The sequence below is a fragment of the Microchirus variegatus genome, assembly GCF_963457635.1.
Source record: "Microchirus variegatus genome assembly, chromosome: 19".
Taxonomy (NCBI): domain Eukaryota; kingdom Metazoa; phylum Chordata; class Actinopteri; order Pleuronectiformes; family Soleidae; genus Microchirus; species Microchirus variegatus.
The window spans coordinates 21,705,845-21,730,965 of NC_139820.1; the positions used below are offsets into that span (position 1 = coordinate 21,705,845).

Consider the following 25,121-nt stretch of genomic DNA (forward strand, 5'->3'; position numbering starts at 1 on the left):
GTGTCTTTGTTAATTACCAGAAAATAAAAGTTAGTTTTTTTACCATGAAAACACTTTGTTTCATCAATCACATAGACTTTGTCAACCTGTCGAGCCAAATGTCGACCTGCTGTTGGCACGAGATTAGATTAAATACTTAAGCCAGATTACTGAAATTAGAGGACGTCAACAACGAGACACCGTGATCATGTCTTGAGAGAAATTTCTCACCAATTCATCAAATAATCTGCGCGAAAACATCCTTACACGGCGGCTGTTATCATGCACGTTAGTCCGATTTTAGTCAGACTAAGACAATGATTCGGTTTTCTTAATGTCCTGTAAACACATTAGTCCGACAACAAAACTAATAAACTCAAGCTGTACAAACAAAATCCGCAAGACCAGAGATATTTGTTCTCTGACTCAGGGCTACGAGAAAAGTCGTCGCGACGAGACGTCATTATTTTCCCGTGTGCGATGTCCGACAACTATCGCGCGATTGGCCGGAAATTTAAAAAGTGGGTGTGGTTAATGCGGAAATGAGGACTTCCCAGGAGCTTTGTATTTGAGTTTCTCGTGGAGTCTGTGAAGTCTTGGCCAGAACTAACTTTGTTTGTGTTCTTCCTAAGTACGTACAGGCCTTTAGTCAGACTAACATACCTGGATAATGCGATTCATAGTCCGATTACTCCTCTTATGTCAGTCGGACTTGGCGTCACTGAAATATCCTGCCCGGTCTTTGACGTAGAAGTAGATAAACTGCAGTACTGTTGTGAAAACAATGTGAAGGCATCGGTGAGAAGGAAGGCTACGTAGAACACCCACGTTTGGACTGACGTCTTAGTCCGACTAAGATCAGTGTACGGAGTGAAAAGGAATGTCACTGCTAAAGCTACGCAACTAGCATCACCCACAAGATGTCCTTAAGACAGATTGGAAAAACCTATCCCAAAACAGGATGGTAAGTAACCAAGGTAACGTCCTCTGGTAGGAAACACTGCTGTTCACCTCTAAAGCCGTATCTAAACCCTTGCAGAGTACCACGATAATGCGATTCATAGTCCGATTAGTCCTCTTATGTCGGACTGGAGTCAGACTTGGTCGTTCTGTGCATGCACTGAAATGTCCTACTCGGTCTTTGACCCAGAAGAAGAAGGAGACGACGTAAACAAACTGCAGAAGTGTTGCAGAAACAGTGCGAGAAGGAAGGCTATGTCGTCTTAGTCTGACTAAGGCCTTTTACAGCTTTGTAAAACGTGATTAACCCGTATCCCTACGGAGCTCCGGTAGCTGACGTCACGCCACCAAGGTGACGTCCTCTGGCGGGAAACGCCGCCGTTCACCTCTGAAGACGTATCTATACTCGACGACACATAAATCAGACAAACTGTCAGGTCGTCACAGATTCAGAGAGAGAACGCTGTGAAACAACGCAGAGGCACCAGCTGATGGAAGAATCCAGTCGTGCAGCATTCCACTCCCTGACATTCCGATCTAATGAACCAGATTAGCTGCCGTGCCTTCCTGACTCCGTCGTCGTTCCAGGGAGTCGTCGTCGATGTCTGACTGCGGTGAATTTCATTCGCTGTCTCACTCTGGGTTCATGCCAACATCTTCATAATCTAATCCTTCATGAGTCTGAGTCTCTGTGGGTTCGGTTTACGGATGTGAAGTGTCGAACATATATTCTGCCTGTCGGAATATTCACTTTCTCAATTATTAATCTGGTAATTTTTAATCATACAGAGGTCCAGACGTCTTCTGTCATTTTTTTTCATTGGTAACTAGTTTAATTAACTGTTGTGGCAGATTAATTTACAGTAACATAATGAAAGAACCTTAAATAGGTATAAATTATATGCAATTTATATTTAAGGCCTCGCACCACTGTGTATTCCTGGAATTATCTTTTATTCTTAGCTACGCAACGTTGGTGAAAACGGACGGAAATTGGCACCTGAATCAGAACAGGTGATAGCGTTTATAAAATTATGGTAAATAAATGGCTCAGTAGCGCCACCAAAAGGCGAAACCTGGGAGGACAAAGTCAAAACTTCACATCGAATTTCACAAAACAGCCCAAGACAAACAAAAAAAGTCCATTGGGACTCAACGGCCTCAACTCAACAGGAAGTCGGCCATTTTGAACCATAACGAATGAAAACGGTGAGAAAATGCGAAAAACGGGAAAATGAAAATGACAAGTTTTCCTTCATAAATAGCAAAATATAGAAGTGAAAATCAGATAATTTGCTTTTATTATTATTTAAAAATCCCATCCCATTAGTCCCATCAACTAATGATGATGACAAAGCAGGTTATTTACCGTTAAAAAAAACTTTGACCTATATCCCAATTTGACAAATTCAATCCAATCTAAAACATTTTGAGCACTTTTTGCATATATATATTTTTTTTTTATCAGATTGTCTATAGTTTGCGATCTAAAAAGCACTTAAGACACCATATCTTGCACATTCTTATAGTCTCTGTATATTTGTTTTATGAGAGTAATGTTGGAAGAAAAGCTGCACCGCTGTCCACACAGACACCAAAAGTGTATAAAGTTAAGTTAATTTAAATTAAGTTAAGCGCTAACAAATAACCAGCGCACCTTAGTACTGGCCATGTGTGCGTCTGTTTTTAAAGTTTAGCGTTACTTTAGAGACTCATTTTATCAACCGGGAGTCACGTAAACATGATGTCATGCACGTCTTTTTCCGGTACGTCATCATGGAAACGCATCACGCTTTAACGTCAGCTACGTTAACGACTGTAGGCGCGCTAGCGGCGCTAAAGGAGCTGACTGGTAAACGGTGCCTGGACACTGGTGCCGTGGCACAAAAAAACTGCGTTACTTTAGAGACTCATTTTATCAACCGGGAGTCACGTAAACATGATGTCACCCGCCTCTTTTTCCAGTCAGTCGTCATGGAAACGCATCTCACGTTAACTAGTGCCCTGATCTAGTTTAAATGCAAAAAAAATAAACAGCAGTTTTAGGTTTTAGTTTCTCTTCTCACAGTGTATATGGATAAAAGACAACAAAGACTTGCTAATGTAATGGTCACAGATGTGACCTAGCTTAATACATTTAACGGTGAACTACAAAAACGTGATCACTGGCGCCCCCTTGAGGGAGGCTCAGACCCCCCAGGTTGGGAAACATGGTTCTAAGGGTTAATATTAATGAATTATTACAATAATGACCAGGACTATTCAGTGACAGTAAACATGAGGTTTAGATTTCAAATAATAGTCACACAGGTTTAAGAAATGTCGTCCCAACGTGGCCACCCCTGTACTCCAGATTCTCTGGACACGCCACTGCTGGACTGCACACGCACACACACACACAGTGTGTTCAAAAGGTAAACAACATGTGAAAGGTGCTATTTTATTTTTACCGTGGGCCAAAAAATGTCTGATTTTAACACAGAACTCGTGTTTTTGTGTTAAAATGAGGGCAACACTCGTCATTATTTGCAACGAATGTGTGTTTTATTGAGAAAGTGAGGTAAAGAAATGGTGGGCGGAACCATAAAAAGGTTCGTGTTCGTTTTCGTTATTATCGCTATCGTCACGTCTTCGGTCGGCGGACGTGTTTGAGCAACGCCATTTCGTTAAAACCATAATTAAAACACCTGCGCGTGGCCGTTAGCAAACGGCGGCGACACAGCGGGATTTTGACGAAAGCTTCGTTAGAAACAACAACATTGTGAGACGCTGCGGTTCGTCTGCGGCCTCGTGTTTCAACAAACGTGATCAATAACGACAGAAACGTTCGGTTTTAACGTGTGTTTTTTACCGTGTCGTTGCTGTTCCCTCCGTCCACGAAGATTCACGAAGATCCACGAAGACCGCGATGCTTCGCTTCGCTCCGTTCTCTCTCTGAACTCTCGTTCACCTGTTGTCAGTCAAACGTCCCGTCAATAGCCGCGGTAAGACGTCGCAAAGGACATCCGGTGACTGCCTTTCAACATAAAAGCATTCCGGAAATGTCGCTTTGATCCGAAGTTCGATCTCAAATAATACGGTGGCCCTGGAGGGCAAACACCTACAGCGTTTAGGAAAACACAACACATTAGCACTTTGGTGATGTTTTATTAGTGTTAATTAATGCGTTTTCTTTTTATTATGTATTATTATTACTCTTACTATTACTTTGTCGTAATATTATGGTGTGTTTTTGGTGTGTTTTCTTAATTTTTTTAAAAATGTTTTTAGTATTTTCTTCTAAATGTATTCGCATTTTCTTAATGATTTTGTGTTTTTTTTAATATTGTCTGGGGTTTTTATTTGTAATGTTGTCGTCTTAAATGTTGTAGTGTTTGACACTTCAGGGCCACCATACAAAGACGAGGCAATAATTCTCAAAATGAAACTGATGCACAACACATTTGCACTTTGGTGATGTTTTATTAGTGCGTTTTCTTATTACTTACTATTATTTCTCTTACTTTTACTATGTTGTAATAATATGTTGTGTTTTTTCCTCTTTTGAATGTATTAGAATTTTCTTAATATTTTAGTGTGGTTTTTTTTAAAGTTTTAGTGTTGTTTAATACTGTCTGGGTTTTTTTTGTAATGTTGAGTTCTTAAATGTTGTAGTGTTTGACACTCCAGGGCCACCATACAAAGAAGAGGCAATAATTCTCAAAATAAAACTGATGCACAACAAATATTAACTACGACGACGAGCATCAGGGCCAAACTGAAGACAAAAATAATAATAATCTTTAGAGAATAACGTGGTTATATTATGAGAATAATGTCATTATATTACAACAAAAAGGATGATTAAAAACATTGTTTTGCTCATCAGGTAAGAATTAATTTAAAAAATTGTTTTAAATATCTCACTGAGTACAAGTACAAGTTACTTAAATTTGAGTATGTGCCTTACCCGAGTACCAAGTACTCCAGTGAGGACGATTCCTTTATTTTTACTGCATAACATTTGACATCTAAAGATAAATATATAACAACAAGAGATCAGTATTTCAGCTTTTATTTCCAGGATTGTTCACTGCATTTTGTTTGACACTCCTGCTCAGCTCACTTGAAGATAAATGATATTGGTTGCATCAGTATCAGGTACAGGTACAGGTACAGGTATCGGTGCATCCGTACTAACAATAGTTGCGTGCAAAATCTCTGTATTGTGAGGAAAAAAAATGTTTCAGCAGGAATTTACAATTCTACAGGGAACGATCCGAGTGTGGCGTGGATAGAAAACATGCACTTTACATGCCCTGCACTTTGTTGATCCATGGTTGCTGCCGTTAGTGTTAATTCAGTGTCTTTCTGTGTATTTTTATAGTTCTTATGGGTGTTTTTTTTATTACTTATACAGTATCCTTTTGTAAGTTCTCATCTGGATCATGGAGGTATGTTTATATCCCAAGGAGTCCTCAAAATTGTTGTAAATACAGGCTTTTCCCTGAGTGAGTTCTTCTGTGACGTACCAAAGTAGTCAGCTGTCCAAAACACTTTCCACACGTGTCACAGGAATATGGCTTCTCACCTGTGTGAGTTCTCCTGTGGACGTTCAAATTTGATCTCCGTAGAAATCGCTTTCCACACGTTTCACACGAGTACGGCTTCTCGCCCGTGTGGGTTCTCATGTGGACTTTCAAATTCGATCTCTCTCTAAAACACTGTCCACATGTCTCACAGGGATATGGCTTCTCGTTTGTGTGAACTCTCCTGTGCTTCATCAGGGTGGAACTTTGTCTGAAACACTGTCCGCACGTCTCACAGGTATAGGGCTTCTCGCCCGTGTGAGTTCTCGCGTGGATCGACAAAACAGCTTTGGTCGTAAAGCACTTGCCACATATATTGCAATAATATGGTTGCTCACTCTGATGTAAATCAAATTCACACGTGTGGACGTATTCATTTCCACCAGTGTCACATTCTAAAGACCTTTGACCTGTTTGAGGTTCAAACCCAATCTCTGATGTGTGACAGTTGTTTACGTTGTTCCCGTCACTTCTCTCTAACTCTGTATTTCTATTAAACACAAAGTCAACATATTTACTTGCTTGCTGACCTTGACTCTCAGCTACAGGAGAGCTGTGACGGACGAGCTGGTGGTCACCGTCTGGTTCTGGTTCCATGGGGTTACTATCCACATGACCAAGAGTCAACATGATTATATCAGCCTCCTGCTTCACTTCAAGCTGTTTTCCCTCATGACTGGTGCAGGTTTCCTCCTGATCCTCTTGGATATGTCCTGACTCTGGTTCCTCTTGGTCCAGACTGGAGTTCCTCTCCTGGTTCCAGAGCTGCTGCTCAGTGAGAACCTCCTCCTCTTTACAGACATGCTGCTGTGGAAGCTCTACAGACACAAAGAGGAAGAAGGAATGTTTAAAACCATCTATTCTACGGCTTCAGTGTATTCGATTGCTCAGTTCTGTCACGTCTCGGTTGTTGTTGTTGCTGAGCTTCAATAAAAGTTTACGTATGTACCCGTCTCCATGACGTACTATACTATAAAGGTGTAGCTCGCACAAAAGCTACGACAATCGACCGCCGTTATTTAATTATCACATTTATATAATATAGTATCTATCACGTTATAACATGATACGGATTTTAAAAAAATGTACCCCCACTGTGACAGTAATACGCCTCGTAAGCCACGACTTGGCCAGGTTCTGAATAGATATCAAAATTGTGATTATTTCGACTTTAATTGCGATATAAGAGGGAATTTTTACATCATTATTCTCACTTTCATTTGAATAACATATTTAAAATGACTGATGTGAGATGTTGGTGCAGATCTGTGAGAAACAAACATGTTTGCAGTAGGCCGTTTTGTGAAAAATTCAAATTAATTGTTTAGTCAGACACTTACTTTTAAAATAGTTTTTACTCTCTGATTTACTGGATTTTTTTTCTTCTGAGTTTAGATAGTATCTGAAACAATAAACACAGAAATTCCTTTATTGAAAGCTTGATTTAATGGAAACAACATGGTCAGTTTAATCAAGTTTTACTTTGATCTGGGTTTAAAACACTGGGAGATGGTCCTGTATTTAAGTCACATAGATGGTATTAACATTATATTATTATTATATCATCACCTTTAACATATGTTAATACAGAGCATTTGCAAAATCACATACTACTGTACATAAATCAAACTGTTCCATCGTGACAGTAACGCAGCTCTGTGGCTAACATTAACCTGCAAATATAAACATATTAAAAAGCTTTTAAAAATATATACTCCTTTTCAGAATTAAATGAGTTTAATTTAGATGCATGTCTCATTCTCACAAAACAGAGAGAGAAGAAAGAAAACAATGAAAATAAAAGCCCTACACTGTCCAACTGTATAAATAAATACAAATACGGGTCAAATTGAACCGGACTCTGTAATAGAATCTAAATAAACAAACACAACAGCGCCATTAAATGGGTGAAACCGCACTTTAAGTAAATAACTTGTCCCTGTGAATAAAAACAAAACAGCTTCTATTGTTCTCTGTTTTTCATGCGACTGTTGTGAATGTTAATAACTGCGTTTTATTAGTATTTATAAAGATCATTGTGCGGGTTTACAGACCTATTCGCTGTAAATTCACTCGAGGTTTGCAAACGACCTCCAACAGTTTGCGCTGACGATTCACCTCTTCCTCGAACTCGACGATCGTTTGTTCGAAAACTGAGAATATTTCCTCGGCAGCAGCAGTTAGTCGCTCCGTGATTAAATGTCTCAAATGCTGCCGCGAAGACATCGCTGCGTCGTTAAAAGCTGAAATATTTGTATTTATTTACCCTGCGACACACGAACAAACCACCGCTGACTGAGTACGGACTGAAGCTAACGCTGTTAGCTTTGTTTGTTTACTTCCGCTGTGGACTTCCGGTGGTGTCGCGAACCCCCGCGGGAGCGCGCGTGTACCGCATTAGTGAAAGTGGAGCCACTTATTTATTTTTCAAGAATCTTATTTCAGATAAAAACATGGGAAAACACCGACATAACGTACGCGTTCATGTGTTGTTTTAGTGCCAACTGTGTTGATGTGCACCTTCCTCAAAGTCTCGGGTGGAAACAACGATGTTATCCGATCGCTAACGGTACGTAAACGATCACGGCGCACTGTTTTACGAGTTACCGTTCGTTTCATGTTCTAAAGGTAAATAAACGATTGCCAGTACGTCCTCTGACGGAACGTGACAACTGTGACACCCAGCGGAAGTAAACAAAACAAACCACACGGTCGGCGGTGTTTTCGTGTGTCACAGGGTGAATATTCCGGTCGAACAAAATAAATATAAATATAAATATTCCAGCTTTTAACGAAGCAGTGATGTTTTCACGTCAGTATAACGACATATGATCATAAGTAAGGCTCAAAGAAGAAGTGCATATTCTATTATTACGAGATACACAACACTTGTGTTTTTTCCCCTCTGCAAACCTACAGGAAGTCACACTGGGGGCGTGGCTAAATCAAATCAATTCTGCCTTTGCTTTCAAAGGTCGAGATTATGAGGTCGTTAACGATTGCTATTAAATTTACTATCGAGATCAGAACACCCGTAGTTTCTTCTATACATTATATTTTATATATCTAAAGATAACAAAATAATGATGAATGAGTTGGACGTCCGATGTTCTCACGCGACGACCTACGACTAACTTTACAGTTCTCTGGGCGTAAAAACATCCATGATGCACAGGAGGCAAAGGCGCACAGATTCAACTCTGATCTCGTGGGTTGACCATACTCATATTTGAATTTTAGAGTTTGAATTTTTTAAATATATCGTAATATAACTGAAGAAATCACAGGATTTTATGTAGAGAAAAAAAAAGGAAGAAAAAGGACTTGTGTAAAAACTGTTCCAGTTGCCCAACAGTGATTTGTGCAATTGGTTTCATTGAGGATTGAGGTTTTATTTCAACAGATAAAAGGAGATGAGTTTCTGGCAGACCATCACTTTTTATCACTGTAAAGTTTTACACGTTGCTTCATTTCACCGATTATTCATTTTGTTTAATACATTGACACATCGTACACTTCTATCAAGAAAAAAAATCAATTTCAATCAAATCCACCCATTTTACTAGTTTCTTTAAGTCGATCAGCATTTCAAAAACAAAGAATCCTACGTCGTTCACAATCCATTTACAGAATACCAAACCTGAAGCAGTCAGCTGTTTTGTTTTATGACAGTATTATCGTTATTAGTGTATTAATAGTAGTAGCAGTAGTATCTAGTGGTTTGGGAGCAGGGCTCTCCAGGTAAACTGACGAGTCACCCACTTATTTTATTAGATAATGAATATGTTGAGGGACATTTTTACTCACATTTTCTAAAATACAGGTACAAATAAAAAAAAACACTTTCCAAATTTTTCACAAGCACATGTATGAACTTCATAAAACTGTTTTACTGTCGAACACTTAACACGTTTCTGTATGATCTATAAGAGGTCTTTTATCAAATGCCAACTGTCTATAACACTTTTGTTTCACGTGTGAGTCTTGATGTGCCTCATCACATGCGAAGAATACATAAAACGCTTTCCACATGTTTTACATGAAAACGGCTTCTCACCTGTGTGAGTTCTTTCATGGTTGGTCAAAGTCGATTTATGTCTAAAACATTTTCCACACGTTTCACAGGAATATGGTTTCTCAGCTGCATGAATTCTTTCATGGTTTGTCAAACAATGTCTGTACCTAAAACTCTTTCCACATGTTTTACAGGAATGCGGCTTCTCGTCTGTGTGGGCTCTTTCATGGCGTCTCAAAGTCGATGCAAGTCTAAAACACTTTCCACACATTTCACAGAAATAAGGCCTCTCATCTGTGTGAACTCTTTCATGTTCTGTCAAACCACCTCTTTGTCTAAAACTCTTCCCACAAGTTTTACAGGAATACGGCTTTTCACCTGTGTGAACTCTTTCATGAATGTCAAAATTCAATTTGTGTCTAAAACTCTTTCCACATGTCTTACAGGAATATGGCTTCTCACCTGTGTGAACTCTTTCATGGGATGTCAAATGCGATCTGTATCCATAACTCGTTCCACAGGTTTTACAGGAATATGGCTTCTCACCTGTGTGAACTCTTTCATGTTTTGTCAGAGTAGATTTTTGACCAAAACTCTTTCCACACGTTTTACAGGAATATGGTTTCTCACCTGTATGAACTCTCATATGTCTAACGAAATAAGACTTACAAGGAAACATTTTTCCACAAGTGTCACATTTAAAAGTCTTTTTAACAGTTTTACCTGTCTTTGACGTGTGACAGTTGTTCACGTCACTTCTCTTCTGTGGATTTGCTTCTGCATTTCTATTAGACACAGAGTCAACGTGGTGACTTCCTGTGTGACCTTGACTCTCAGCTAAAGGAGAGCTGTGACAGAGAAGCTGGTGGTCACTGTTTGGTTCTGGTTCCACGTGGTCACTGTCTGGTTCTGGTTCCATGTGGTCACTGTCTGGTTCTGGTTCCATGTGGTCACTTTCCTCATTAGCAGGAGTCAACATTAAAGTATCAGCCTCCTGCTTCACTTCAAGCTGTTCCTCATGACTGGAGCAGATTTCCTCCTGCTCCTCTTTAATCTGTCCTGACTCTGGTTCCTCTTGGTCCAGACCGGAGTTCCTCTCCTGGTTCCAGAGCTGCTGCTCAGTGAGAACCTCCTCCTCTTTACAGACATGCTGCTGTGGAAGCTCTACAGACACAAAGAGACACAAAGGAACAGGTTACAGTTGGCATACAAGTAAAATAAGAAGGAAGTTAGCTTCAGATTGGATAGTTATTGGCTCGCGTAAGTAAAGAGTAAACGTTCCGTTTTGAGCGGATGGCGAGCGATGTGCGCTTCTCAGCTAGCTCCTTCAGCTCGGATTAGCTTGTTACGGCAACAACACATTAAACCACGGGACTTCGTCTGCATTGAATAAAGCCCCTTTATTCACAGAACTGCGGGGTGATACACAGACTCTGTTATTATTGTGCGGCTCTCACAATAAGACGAAGAACTCAAAATATGCAGAGTGACGGAGATATTCACCTGCGGCTCGCTAATATAAATACACGGAACACATTACTTCCTGCTTCACCTACGTACCTCTCTGACATCACACACAAACGTCTCGTACCTCCTACAGCACACACACAAGTTACACACAGCAGGTTTAGCCTGTAACACAGATTTGTTTGTCTGCCAGGGAAGTTCAGTCTGTATAAGTGTAATAATAATTCATCTAAAATTAGATTTTAGCATGAACAAATATTATATTATAAATGTTGTGTCTTGAAATTGCAGTAAGCTGTATTGCACTTTGGATAAATTTCAATTAATTGTTCAGCCCTAAACCACAGTATATGCCAAAATATGCAAATAACATTTACACAAAGCCAATCCACTTTACCTGCGTTGATAAGAGCATTAAAATAAGGAAAAATAATGGTACAAAAAGAAATCAATGGACATTTAGAATAGATAAAAATGTGCAATTAATCGCAAGTTAACTATGACATTAATGCGATTAAATATTTTAATAGCTCGACAGCACTAACATAAACCCAAAGTTAATCTTTTGTCCCTGTTGGTAAAAACATATCTTAATCTATAAGAACGACAGCTTTAAGTGTCAGTCTACTTCATCTGTCTACAATTAACAACTTCATATTTTGTTGGGTTATGGTTTAGTGAAATAACTGAATCTATTATTATGTGGATGAGACAACAGTGAAATAAGTCCAACATGAGTCACATTCACTTGTTAGTATTTATAAAGATCATTGTGCTTTTACAGACCTATTCGCTGTAACTTTACTCGAGGTTGGCAAACGATCTCCAACAGTTTGCTCTGACGATTCACCTCCACCTCGAACTCGACGATTGTTCGTTCAAAGACTGAGAATATTTCTTCAGCAGCAGCAGTTAGTCTCTCTGTGATTAAATGTCTCAAACACTGACATGAAGACATCACTTCAAGCTTTAAAGAGGAGCAGATTTCCTCCTGCTCTTCTTTAATCTGTCCTGACTCTGGTTCCTCTTGGTCCAGACTGGAGTTCCTCTCCTGGTTCCAGAGCTGCTGCTCAGTGAGAACCTCCTCCTCTTTACAGACATGCTGCTGTGGAAGCTCTACAGACACAAAGAGACACAAAGGAACAGGTTACAGTTGGCATAAAAGTAAAAGAAGAAGGAAGTTAGCTTCAGATTGGATGGTTATTGGTTCATTAACAACAATGACTTCAACATTTAAACTATAAAAAAAAGGTTAATTCAGTCAACTCCTTATTCAAGTCCAGATGGAACTGAACTGAATGTGGACAACCTACCAAACCCTGCATTCAAATGACCATTATAGTCCAGCAGGTGGAGCATGTGAGTTCCTTTGAGGACATGAGGACAGTGCTGGACCAGTGTGTCCTTCAAAGATCATGTGAACATTACAAAGTTTACAAATCCATACTTCATACTCATTTTAAACAGTGTGTCCTGGTTTGAGACAAAGTTCTCCACAAATAGTCGAGCTAAGCTGTGCATTAAGCTGCTAACTATTACATCACCATCAACACAGCTCAGTGTTGAAGTTCACTGTGCAAAGATAAACATCTGAACGTTCATTTTTAGTCCATGTTGGTAAAATATATATATCTTAATCTACAAGAACGACCGTGTTTAAGTACATTTAGCTTCTATTCTTCTTCTGTGTGTTTCATTCTACTGTTCTTAATGTTAACTTTACATTTTAGATTTTCTCTTTTTAGTCAAAACCTCGTGGATACAAAATAAGTCAAAGTCTACAATAAATAAACGTGAGTCACATTCACTTGTTAGTATTTATAAAGATCATTGTGCTTTTACAGACCTATTCGCTGGAACTTTACTCGAGGTTTGCAAACGATCTCCAACAGTTTGCGCTGACGATTCACCTCCTCCTCGAACTCGACGATGTTTTGTTCAAATACTGAGAATATTTCTTCAGCAGCAGCAGTTAGTCGCTCTGTGATTAAATGTCTACGTGAAGACATCGCTGCTTCGTTAAAAAGTGGAACATTTACCCGCGACACATGAAAACACCACCGTATTTCCGCTGCTAATGTCGAAACGTGGAGCTACGGAGCTAACGCTGCTAGCTCTGTGTTCGTTTACTTCCGCTTTGTGTTGATGTACTTCCGCTGTGCTCACCCAGCGCAATAAACATGTTTATTTGAGGAAAACATGCGATTCGAAACGGCCTCAACGTGTAACGCTGACGTTTGCCAGTGAATATCAGCTAAAGTTAGTTTAATGGTCGCATAACTTGATGGTTTGTTTGTATAATTTTCCTTAAGCTACACACCAGTGTTTTTAAGACGAACAGCCGAAGATCCCCACCCTGGATTCTGCAGCAAACTCTGCCAGTAAAAACATTAAATACATATAAAATATTTAATCCAACTCTAATAGTATGTGATTTTTAACTGATATTTACACACAAAACAATTCATTATTATTATGTTTTTATTATTACACCTGCCATTAAACTTGTTGAAAGTTTAAACTAACCAACAGAGGCTCTTTGGTTAAAACACAATATTAACGGACGCGAGCTTTTATTCTGAAAATTATAAAATAAGCGCGGATGTACGAGACGAGAGGCTCCAGACTGCAGCCATACACTTTGGCCTTTACGTGTGGCGCATAAATCTCATATTGAACAATACATGTTATACAATTTACCAGCGTCATTTAATGTGTATGGCAACAGGAAGCGGTACCCGACGCGAGCTTTTATTTTGAAAATTGTTTTCCTTGGGGGCGTGGTTTCACGGCCCGAAACAGAAAGCTCCGGTCTGCAGCCATACACTCTTAAAATACGCCGACAACTACGTGTTAAAAGTAGTTTACAACTCCAGAATCTTTCACTCAATCGGTTTATCTTAAACTCTCTAAAAGCTCAGGCCCAAATCGGGGAGGTCCGGGTTAGTTTCAGTAATAGAGAAGGACGTCAGATGATCTCACGCTACGACCTACGACTAACTTGACAGTTCTCTGGGCGTAAAAACATCCATGATGCACAGGAGGCAAAGGTGCACGGATTCAACTCTGATCTCGTGGGTTGACCATACTCATATTTGAATTTTAGAGTTTGAATTTTTGACATTATTTTTGGATTACTGAAATATATCGTAAAAAAAACAAACTGTTCCAGTTGCCCAACAGTGATTTGTGGCTCCTGTACTTTGGTTACTTTTGCTTCAAAAACACTTGGTTTCATTGAGGATTGAGGTTTTATTTCAACAGGTAAAAGGAGATGAGTTTCTGACAGAACATCACTTCATCACTGTAAAGTTGTACACGTGTTGCCTCATTTCACAGATAATTCATTTTGTTTTGATACATTGACACATCGTACACTTCTATAAAGAAAAAAAAAATCAATCAATTTACCCATTTTGCCAAAGTTTCTTTAAGTCGATCAGCTTTTCAAAAACAAAGAATCATACGTCGTTCAAAAACCATTTACAGAATCCTGAACCTGAAGCAGTCGGCTGTTCTGTTTTATGACAGTATTATCATTATTAATGAACTAATATTAGTAGTAGTAGTATCTAGTGTTTTGGGAGCAGGGATTTCCAGGTAAACCGACGAGTCACCCACTTATTTTATTAGATGATGAATATGTTTAGGGACACATACTCATCTCAGTGAAGAGAAATCCTCATTGTCTCAAACACATTTTCTAAAATACAGATACAGATAAAAAAAAAAAAAATGTTTCACAAGCACATGGTTTCTTATGTATGAACTTCATAAAACTGTGTTACTGTATAAAACCTTCCACGTTTCTATTAGATCTATAAGAGATCATTTATTGACAATCGCATGCAAACGTTGTCTATAACACTTTCATTTCAGTCCTCATGTGCTTCACCACAGTGGAAGAATGTGAAAAACTCTTTCCACACGTTTTACAGGATTACGGATTCTCACCTGTGTGAGTTTTTTCATGGCATGTCAAACCAGTTCTTTGTCTAAAACTCTTTCCACAAGTTTTACAAGAATACGGCTTCTCACCTGTGTGAATTCCTTCATGGCGTTTCAAATGTGATCTGCATCCAAAACTCTTTCCACACGTTTTACAGGAATACGGCTTCTCACCTGTGTGAGTTCTTTCATGGCATGCCAAAAGCGTTCTGCATCCAAAACGCTTTCCACATGTTTTACAGGAATACGGCTTCTCACCTGTGTGAATTCTTTCATGATCTATCCTACCACTTCTGTGTCTAAAATTCTTTCCACAAGTTCTACAGGAATACGGCTTCTCACCTGTGTGAATTCTTTCATGCTCTATCAAACCACTTCTGCATCCAACACTCTTTCCACACGTTTGACAACAATATGGCCTCTCACCTGTGTGAATTACTTGATGCTCTGTCAAACGATTTCTTAGTCTAAAACTCTTCCCACAAGTTTTACAGGAATATGGCTTCTCACCTGAATGAACGCTCTCATGGACTGTCAAAGCACATTTTCTAATAAAACTCTTTCCACACGTTTTGCAGGAATATGGCTTTTCACCTGTGTGAATTCTCTCATGGTGAGTCAAAGTTCCTTTTTGACTAAAACTCTTTCCACACATTTTGCAGGAATATGACTTCTCACCTGTGTGAACATTTTCATGCCGTGTCAAACTCCGTATTTGACTAAAACTCTTCCCACATATTTTACATGAATATGGCTTCTGACCTGTGTGAACTTTCATATGACTAACGAGCAAAGGCTTACAAGGAAACCCTTTTCCACAAGTGGCACATTTAAAAGTCATCTTAACAGTTTTACCCGTCTTTGACGCGTGACAGTTGTCCATTTTGTTCACGTCACTGCCTGGTTCTGGTTCCATGTGGTCACTGTCTGGTTCTGGTTCCATGTGGTCACTTTCCTCATTAGCAGGAGTCAACACTAAAGTATCAGCCTCCTGCTTCACTTCAAGCTGTTCTCCCTCATGACTGGTGCAGATTTCCTCCTGCTCCTCTTTAATCTGTCCTGACTCTGGTTTCTCTTGGTCCAGACTGGAGTTCCTCTCCTGGTTCCAGAGCTGCTGCTCAGTGAGAACCTCCTCCTCTTTACAGACATGCTGCTGTGGGAGCTCTACAGACAGGAAGAGACAGGTTACAGTTGGCATAAAAGTAAAATAAGAAGGAAGTTAGCTTCGGATTGGATTGTTATGGTTCATGTACAGCAATGACTTCAAATATGTAAACTATTAAAAAAAGGTTAATTCAGTCAACTCCTTATTCAAGTCAAGATGGAACTGAATTTGGACAACCTACCAAACCCTGCATTCAAATGACCATTATAGTCCAGCAGGTGGAGCATGTGAGTTCCTTTGAGGACATGAGGACAGTGCTGGACCAGTGTGTCCTTCAAAGATCATGTGAACATTACAGAGTTTACAAATCCATACTTCATACTCATTTTAAACAGTGTGTCCTGGTTTGAGACCAAATAGTCGAGCTAAGCTGTGCATTTACAAGCTGTAAATAAACACAACTGTTACATCACCATAGCAACACAGCTCCATGTCTAAGTTCACTGTGTAAAGACAAAAACCCAAAGTTAATCTTTTGTCCCTGTTGGTAAAAACATATCTTAATCTATAAGGACGACAGTGCTGTAAGTGTCAGTCTACTTCATCTGTCTACAATTAACAACTTCATATTTTGTTGGGTTAGGGTTTAGTGAAATAACTGAATCTATTGTTATGTGGATGAGACAACAGTGATATAAGTCCAACGTGAGTCACATTCACTTGTTAGTATTTATAAAGATCATTGTGGTTTTACAGACCTATTCGCTGTAACTTTACTCGAGGTTTGCAAACGATCTCCAACAGTTTGCTCTGACGATTCACCTCCTCCTCGAACTCGGTGATTGTTCGTTCAAATGCTGAGAATATTTCTTCAGCAGCAGCAGTTAGTCGCTCTGTGATTAAATGTCTCAAACACTGACGTGAAGACATCACTTCAAGCTTTAAAGAGGAGCAGATTTCCTCCTGCTCCTCTTTAATCTGTCCTGACTCTGGTTCCTCTTGGTCCAGACTGGAGTTCCTCTCCTGGTTCCAGAGCTGCTGCTCAGTGAGAACCTCCTCCTCTTTACAGACATGCTGCTGTGGAAGCTCTACAGACACAAAGAGACACAAAGGAACAGGTTACAGTTGGCATAAAAGTAAAATAAGAAGGAAGTTAGCTTCAGATTGGATGGTTATTGGTTCATTTACAACAATGACTTCAACATTTAAACTATTAAAAAAGGTTAATTCAGTCAACTCCTTATTCAAGTCCAGATGGAACTGAACTAAATGTGGACAACCTACCAAACCCTGCATTCAAATGACCATTATAGTCCAGCAGGTGGAGCATGTGAGTTCCTTTGCGGACACGAGGACAGTGCTGGACCAGTGTGTCCTTCAAAGATCATGTGAACTTTACAAAGTTTACAAATCCATACTTCATACTCATTTTAAACAGTGTGTCCTGGTTTGAGACAAAGTTCTCCACAAATAGTCGAGCTAAGCTGTGCATTTAAGCTGCTAACTATTACATCACCATAGCAACACAGCTCAGTGTTTAAGTTCACTGTGCAAAGATAAACATCTAAAAGTTCATATTTAGTCCATGTTAGTAAAATATATATATCTTAATCAATAAGAACGACAGTGTATAAGTACATTTAGCTTCTATTCTTCTTCTGTGTGTTTCATTCTACTGTTCTGAATGTTAACTTTACATTTTAGATTTTCTCTTTAGTCAAAACCTCGTGGATACAAAATAAGTCAAAGTCTACAATAAATAAACGTGAGTCACATTCACTTGTTAGTATTTATAAAGATCATTGTGCTTTTACAGACCTATTCGCTGGAACTTTACTCGAGGTTTGCAAACGATCTCCAACAGTTTGCGCTGACGATTCACCTCCTCCTCGAACTCGACGATGTTTTGTTCAAAGACTGAGAATATTTCTTCAGCAGCAGCAGTTAGTCGCTCTGTGATTAAATGTCTACGTGAAGACATCGCTGCTTCGTTAAAAAGTGGAATATTTACCCGCGACACATGAAAACACCACCGTATTTCCGCTGCTAATGTCGAAACTTGGCGTACGGAGCTAACGCTGCTAGCTCTTTGTTTGTTTACTTCTTCTTCTTCTTTCCTATTAATGGCGGGTTACAGCTTTTGTTTGCGTATACCGCCATCTACTGTACAGGAGTGTGTAAAGGGACTGGATGGGATAGACTCACATTCTGATTTTGGTAAGGAGAAAATAGATGATAAATTAAGTAAATAAATAAGTACAATAATAATAATAATAATAATAAAGAAACAAATAAATAATCAAGTAATTAATTAACGTATTTATCTTTTTTTTTTTTTTAAAGGGCAAATAAATGTACCTAAATGATTTCCATTAATCTTGTGTTCTTTAAGTAACTGATAAGGGCTTTAATTCTTTTCCTCTGCATACCTTGTTCTTCTCGTATGTTGTGTATTCCTGTTTCTACTTCCTGTTCACTCCACTCCTGTCTGAAAACATGATATTTTGTACAGTACATTAAAACATGCTCAACATCTTCCTTCATTTTACATTCTATACACAGACCATCACTTTTCCCTAATATCTGCAGGGTTGAATTAAGGCCTGTGTGTCCTAGTCTCAGTCTTGTGTTCACTACTTGTGTTCTTCTGTCAAACCCCACTGTTGTAATTCTTCTCCCCTCAAACCTGACTCTGAACCTTGAAATATTGTCCGCCTTTGCAATCAGCCTCCCACTCTTCTTGTCATCTTTTCATAATCTCCGGAATATGAATTGTTATGTGATCAAGTTTAGTTGCTTTTTCTGGCTATTTTGTCAGCCGCTTCGTTACCTTTGACCCCAATATGAGCTGATACCCGACAAAACTGAACTGTGATTCCAAAGATTTTTCTAATATTAGCTAATAAGTGTTTTCACTTCAATAACTAGGTCTTCTCTTATAGAATTTCCAGATATAAGACTTTGCAGCACTGCCATGGAGTCTGAACATATGACTGACATAAGGGGTTTGACTTCTTCAATCCATCTTAGTGCTGTTATAATACCTGTCATTTCTACAGAGTATATTGATAAAAAGTTGTTTAGTCTGTGTCCGTATGTTTTCTTAAACTTTGGAATATAAATTCCTATGCCACGTTGACCATTTTGTGAATCTTTTGACCCGTCTGCGAAAATGTGTAAATATCCATAATATGAAGAGGATCCATGGAGGAACACGACTTAATGCCAGTGCAGGGCTGAACTTGAGGTCTTTAAGTCCATACTGGACAGCAGTTTCCTTAATATTCCATCCAAAAGCCTTTGCTTGTTTGTGGTATTCCCAGCAGTCGTTTAGAACAGAGAGAGCTGGATTGTTGATGCTTCCCTGCAGTCTAACCCAGTTTGTTAAAAAACGAGTTTGTTGAATCTTAACCCGAGTGGGGACTCCTCTGCTTCTACCAGTCGCGCACTTGTGGGAGTTGTTTTAATAGCTCCTAAAGCTATTCTTAGTGCTTTAAATTGAATTCTGTCCAATTTCTGAAGGGATGTTTTACAAGCTGAGCTGTACACTGTGCAACCACAGTCAATGCTGGATCTTATTAGAGCTGTGTAAATGTTCATCATAGATCGTCTATCTGCGCCCCAGCATAGACCAGAAATCATCTCTGTGTTCGTTCACTTCCGCTTTGTGTTGATGTGCTTCCGCTGTGCTCACCCGGCGCAAATACGCCGTGTTTTAACTACGTGTTAAAAGTAGTTTACAACTCCAGAATCTTTGACTCAATAGGTTTATCTTAAACTCCCTAAAAACTCAAACTTTTCAGTAACGTTTCAACTGATAGTGAGGAAAAGACGTTCACGAGACAAGACACGACCGCGCTTCAGTGCGCGCGTACACGGCAGTGACGTCTCTCGGGGGAGATTCTTGTCTATAGATCCATAGTTTTTCTGGCATTCGGGATGGTGTAGCACAAACGAAACTCCGTGAACAAGTTGATATCTGTATATATATGTTTATATATAATATATATATATATATATACGCTTGAATAAACGGCACCAGATACAGGAGAGTGTGTCGTATTTCATGGGATTTACAACAGAGCTCATGACACCCGTCGTCGCTTCTATAGTTTTTCAGTCCGTTATCTCAAGATCACAAAATAATCTATTCATGACCATGACATGATGAATGAGTGATCTCGAGATAACAAAACTCCTTTTCTCACGCTCATAACCGCATGGATTGGCCCCTCAAGCACTGCCATTCATCGGGGGGATGGAATCGTAAACTCGTAAACAGGCCCAAATCGGGGAGGTCTGGTTTCATTTCAGTAATATAGAAGGACGTCCGATGTTCTCACGCTACGACCTATGACTAACTTTACAGTTCTCTCGGCGTAAAAACATCCATGAGTCACAGGAGGCAAAGAATATGTAGAAGGACACATACTTTTTTACTGAGTCAAGTGAAGAGAAATCCGTCTGACATTTTCTAAATTACAAATACACTGAAAAATAACACTTTCCAGATGTTTACAAGGACATGGTTTCTCATGTTTGAATTGAATTGTCAAAGATGAACAATTTCCAAACTGCTTTCAACATGTTTTACACAGGAAAATGGCTTTTCATGTGCGAGTTCTTCCATGGACAGTTAAATGCAGTCTTTATCCAAAACTCTTCCCACACGTTTTCTGGAATACAGCTTGCCACGTGTGTGAACTTTTTCATGGTTTGTCATATGCACCCTTTGACGAAAATTCTTTCCGCACGTTGCACAGGAAAATGGCTTCTCACCTGTATGAACTCTTTCATGGCGTGTCAGACTTGGTTTGAGCGCAAAACTCTTTCCACACGTTTTACAGGAATATGGCTTCTCGCCTGTGTGAAATCTTTCATGTTGTTTCAAATGCGCTCTGTTTCGAAACCTCTTTCCACATTCTTGACAGGAAAAAGGCTTCTCGCCTGTGTGACCTCTTTCATGGCCTGTCAAACTCTTTTTTTGACTAAAACACTTCCCACACGTTTCACAGGAAAATGGCTTCTCACCTGTATGAACTCTTTCATGGTTTATTAGATGCGGTTTAAGTGCAAAACTCTTTCCACACGTTTGACAGGAATATGGCTTCTCGCCCGTGTGAAGTCTTTCATGTTGTTTCAAATGCGTTCTGTGTCTAAACCACCTTCCACATGTTTGACAGGAAAACGGCTTCTCACCTGTGTGGCCTCTTTCATGGCCTTGCAAAGTTTGTTTTTGACGAAAACATTTTCCACACGTTTTACAGGAATATGGCTTCTCGCTTGTGTGAAGTCTTTCGTGTTGTTTCAAATGCGAGCTTTGTTTAAAACTCTTTCCACACGTTTTACAGGAATACGGCTTCTCGCCTGTATGAACTCTTTCATGACATGTTAAATACGATCTGCATCCAAAACTCTTTCCACACGTTTGACAGGAATACGGCTTCTCACATGAAGGAACTCCCACATGTCTAACGAGCAAAGACTTACAAGGAAACATTTTTCCACAAGTGTCGCATCTAAAAGTCTTTTTAACAGTTTTACCCGTCTTTGGCGTTTGACGGTTGTCTATTTTGGTCCTGTCACTTCTCTTCTGTGGATTTGCCTCTTGACTGACTTGACTCTCAGCTACAGGAGAGCTGTGACAGAGGAGCTGGTGGTCACTGTCTGGTTCTGGTTCCATGTGGTCACTTTCCTCATTAGCAGGAGTCAACATTAAAGTATCAGCCTCCTGATTCACTTCAAGCTGTTCTCCCTCATGACTGGTGCAGATTTTCTCCTGCTGCTCCTTAATATGTCCTGACTCTGGTTCCTCTTGGTCCAGACTGGAGTTCCTCTCCTGGTTCCAGAGCTGCTGCTCAGTGAGAACCTCCTTCTCTTTACAGACATGCTGCTGTGGAAGCTCTACAGACACAGAAACACAAAGGAACAGGTTACAACTTTACTGACAACACTTTCAAGTTAAAAATAAAACAGTTGCACATTCAACAATAACCGCCAAAAAAAACTATTAAAAAGACAGAACGACACACCCAGATAATATAATTCCATGAGCAGAAACACAAAAATACGGGCCCCAGACTATTTCACTATTTTAGTTTTGATATATACGTTTCACTACAGGTAAACAAGCACATAAAATGGACAAGTCACATCCTGACAGGGCTCCTTCACTGCACCTGAAGCCACAGCAGAGGAGGAAGATTCATATGAACCAACAGCAAAGACACACACCACACGGAAAAACATCATAAAACCATATCTAACTTTTAGATCTAGGTCTGTTTTTTTTTTCTAGGTTAAGTTTTCATAAGTCTTGATTTCAGTTGTAATTCAGAAATATTGTGATAAATGCCCTGCTCTCATGGTAGAATATCACTGTAGCATGAACTTTTCATGGGGATATTCTTGTTGAATATCACTAACTTTTTGTGAGTAGTGAATATGTCTGATTTCTGTTTTTATTGTGATCAGTGCATTGATTATGAATTCATAAAGTTGTTGTCATGGTGACAAACTTGGTTGAGGGGAGACCAAAGTAAAAGAGAAGCCACATCCTGGCTGTACAGACCTGTCCTGTGTAACTTTATTACAGGTCCCCACTTAATATGGAACAGTCTGCGCTGAGGATCCACATCTTCCTCATGTTCACTGATGTTTTTCTCCGCATGGTGACTTCCTGCGTGACCTTGACTCTCAGCTACAGGAGAGCTGTGACAGAGGAGCCGGTGGTCACTGTCTGGTTCTGGTTCCATGTGGTCACTTTCCTCATTAGCAGGAGTCAACATTAAAGTATCAGCCTCCTGCTTCACTTCAAGCTGTTCTCCCTCATGACTGGTGCAGATTTCCTCCTGCTCCTCTTTAATCTGTCCTGACTCTGGTTCCTCTTGGTCCAGACTGGAGTTCCTCTCCTGGTTCCAGAGCTGCTGCTCAGTGAGAACCTCCTCCTCTCTACAGACATGCTGCTGTGGAAACTCTACAGACACAAAGAGACACAAAGGAACAGGTTACAGTTGGCGTAAAATAAGAAGGAAGAAGAAGTAAAGTGCATGACATTTCAGCTTATTGTGCGTGTCAATTAAAACTTAAAAAGTATCTTCTATCCTAGTTTGGTCAAGCCCACCACAAATCACAGTATTGTGGATCTTAAACCATAAACTTTGTATTTGAATTACGATTGTTTGATCGCCGTGAATCGATTTCCTAGTTAGGGTGTGGTGAGCTCACATTCAGTTGCAGTGTGTGTTCACCGTTGAATGAAGATGGACAAGGAAAACCGCAGAAGGACTAAACTGTGGCTCGACTTTTTAACAAAGACAGACACAGATCTCACTTCTGCTATATCTTTTCTGACGCCGTTCGTCAGCCACGATGTTTCAGAGTGAACTCTGACCCCCAGAAGACAGAGTCTTGTGATTGGCCAGTGCTATTCAGAACATCTGCTCTCAGAAGCACAGCTCCCCCCTCTGGAACGGTGGATGCACTGCTCCTCATTATCAAAACATTGTTTTAACAATGTTTAATAATAGCTTCGTTGCGACTCCCTGCAGCAGTCCCTTTATGACTTTGATCCGGAGTCAGACCCCGAGTCAGAAGACACTGTCGCTCATGAAACACCTCCACAACGGACGTTATTCTTCTTCTGCGGTTCAATATACGCAACTGGATGTGCCAAGACTTGTGCCCGGAGCAGGACGATCGGCTGTTCAGGAGAACCGAGTGTTTACGTAAATAAAATGGGATTTTCAGAGATCCCGCTGAGCCCCGAGATTACAATAAAACACATCGTTCTCAGCAATGGCTGAACTGTTTGTTTCGAAACTTCAGGGCTTCATAAACAAGGAAATGACGCAGATACACACTTAAAAACAGCGTTAATATGAACTTCGGGTCTAGGTCCGTTATAAGCTTAAATGCTTAATTATCATTACATCACCATAGCAACACATATCAGTGTTTAAGTTCACTGTGTAAAGACAAAGATCTAAAAGTTCATATTTAGTCCATGATGATGTATATGAACGAAAGATTTAGCTTCTATTCTTCTTCTGTGTGTTTCATTCTACTGTTCTGAATGTTAACTTTACATTTTAGATTTTCTCTTTAGTCAAAACCTCGTGGATACAAAATAAGTCAAAGTCTACAATAAATAAACGTGAGTCACATTCACTTGTTAGTATTTATAAAGATCATTGTGCTTTTACAGACCTATTCGCGGTAACTTTACTCGAGGTTTGCAAACGATCTCCAACAGTTTGCGCTGACGATTCACCTCCTCCTCGAACTCGACGATGTTTTGTTCAAAGACTGAGAATATTTCTTCAGCAGCAGCAGTTAGTCGCTCTGTGATTACATTTCTCAAATACTGACGCGAAGACATCGCTGCTTCGTTTAAGGACGTAAATATTTACCCGCGACACATGAAAACACCACCGTATTTCCGCTGCTAATGTCGAGCTACGGAGCTAACGCTGCTAGCTCTGTGTTCGTTTACTTCCGCTTTGTGTTGATGTACTTCCGCTCTGCTCACCCAGCGCAAATACGCCGACAACTACGTGTTTAAAGTAGTTTACAACTCCAGAATTTTTCACTCAATAGGTTTATCTTAAACTCTCCAAAAGCTCAAACTTTTCAGTAACGTTTCAACTGATAGTGAGGATAAGACGTTCACGAGAGCAACTCAAAAATGTCAAACAAGCATGGATTTTTTTTTTTGCCTGAATTTTTTTTTTCTTGTGCCGCATTTTTTTTCCGACTGTTTTGGTGGGTTGGCCCAAATAACGTTTTATTTATTTATTTAGAAAAAAACACAGCGGAAGTACATCAACACAAAGCGGAAGTAAACAACCACAGAGCTAGCAGCGTTAGCTCCGTAGCTCGACGTTTTGACATTAGCAGCGGAAATACGGTGGTGTTTTCATGTGTCGCGGGTAAATATTCCACTTTTTAACGAAGCAGCGATGTCTTCACGTAGACATTTAATCACAGAGCGACTAACTGCTGCTGCTGAAGAAATATTCTCAGTCTTTGAACAAAACATCGTCGAGTTCGAGGAGGAGGTGAATCGTCAGCGCAAACT

The 25,121-nt window shown here is 39.7% G+C and overlaps 2 protein-coding genes across 2 annotated transcripts; both read right to left on the reverse strand.

Annotated features, from left to right (window-relative positions):
• Positions 1 to 5,071: 5,071 nt before the first annotated feature.
• On the reverse strand, positions 5,072 to 7,773 carry LOC310941340 (uncharacterized protein). The gene is made up of 2 exons (XM_083906495.1): positions 7,562 to 7,773; positions 5,072 to 6,325 (listed from the first exon to the last, which is right to left on the reverse strand). Exons 1-2 carry the CDS (start codon positions 7,731 to 7,733, stop codon positions 5,397 to 5,399), a joined length of 1,101 nt encoding a protein of 366 aa, XP_083762621.1. The 5' UTR covers positions 7,734 to 7,773; the 3' UTR covers positions 5,072 to 5,396.
• Positions 7,774 to 9,773: 2,000 nt separating this feature from the next.
• Positions 9,774 to 24,422, reverse strand: LOC310941036 (uncharacterized protein; the record flags this gene model as incomplete). The annotated part of the gene is made up of 5 exons (XM_083906107.1): positions 9,774 to 9,781; positions 9,901 to 10,068; positions 15,448 to 16,031; positions 22,646 to 23,018; positions 24,251 to 24,422. The coding sequence occupies 5 exons, from the start codon at positions 24,420 to 24,422 to the stop codon at positions 9,774 to 9,776; spliced, it is 1,305 nt and encodes a 434-aa protein (XP_083762233.1).
• Between the last annotated feature and the right edge of the window lie 699 nt (positions 24,423 to 25,121).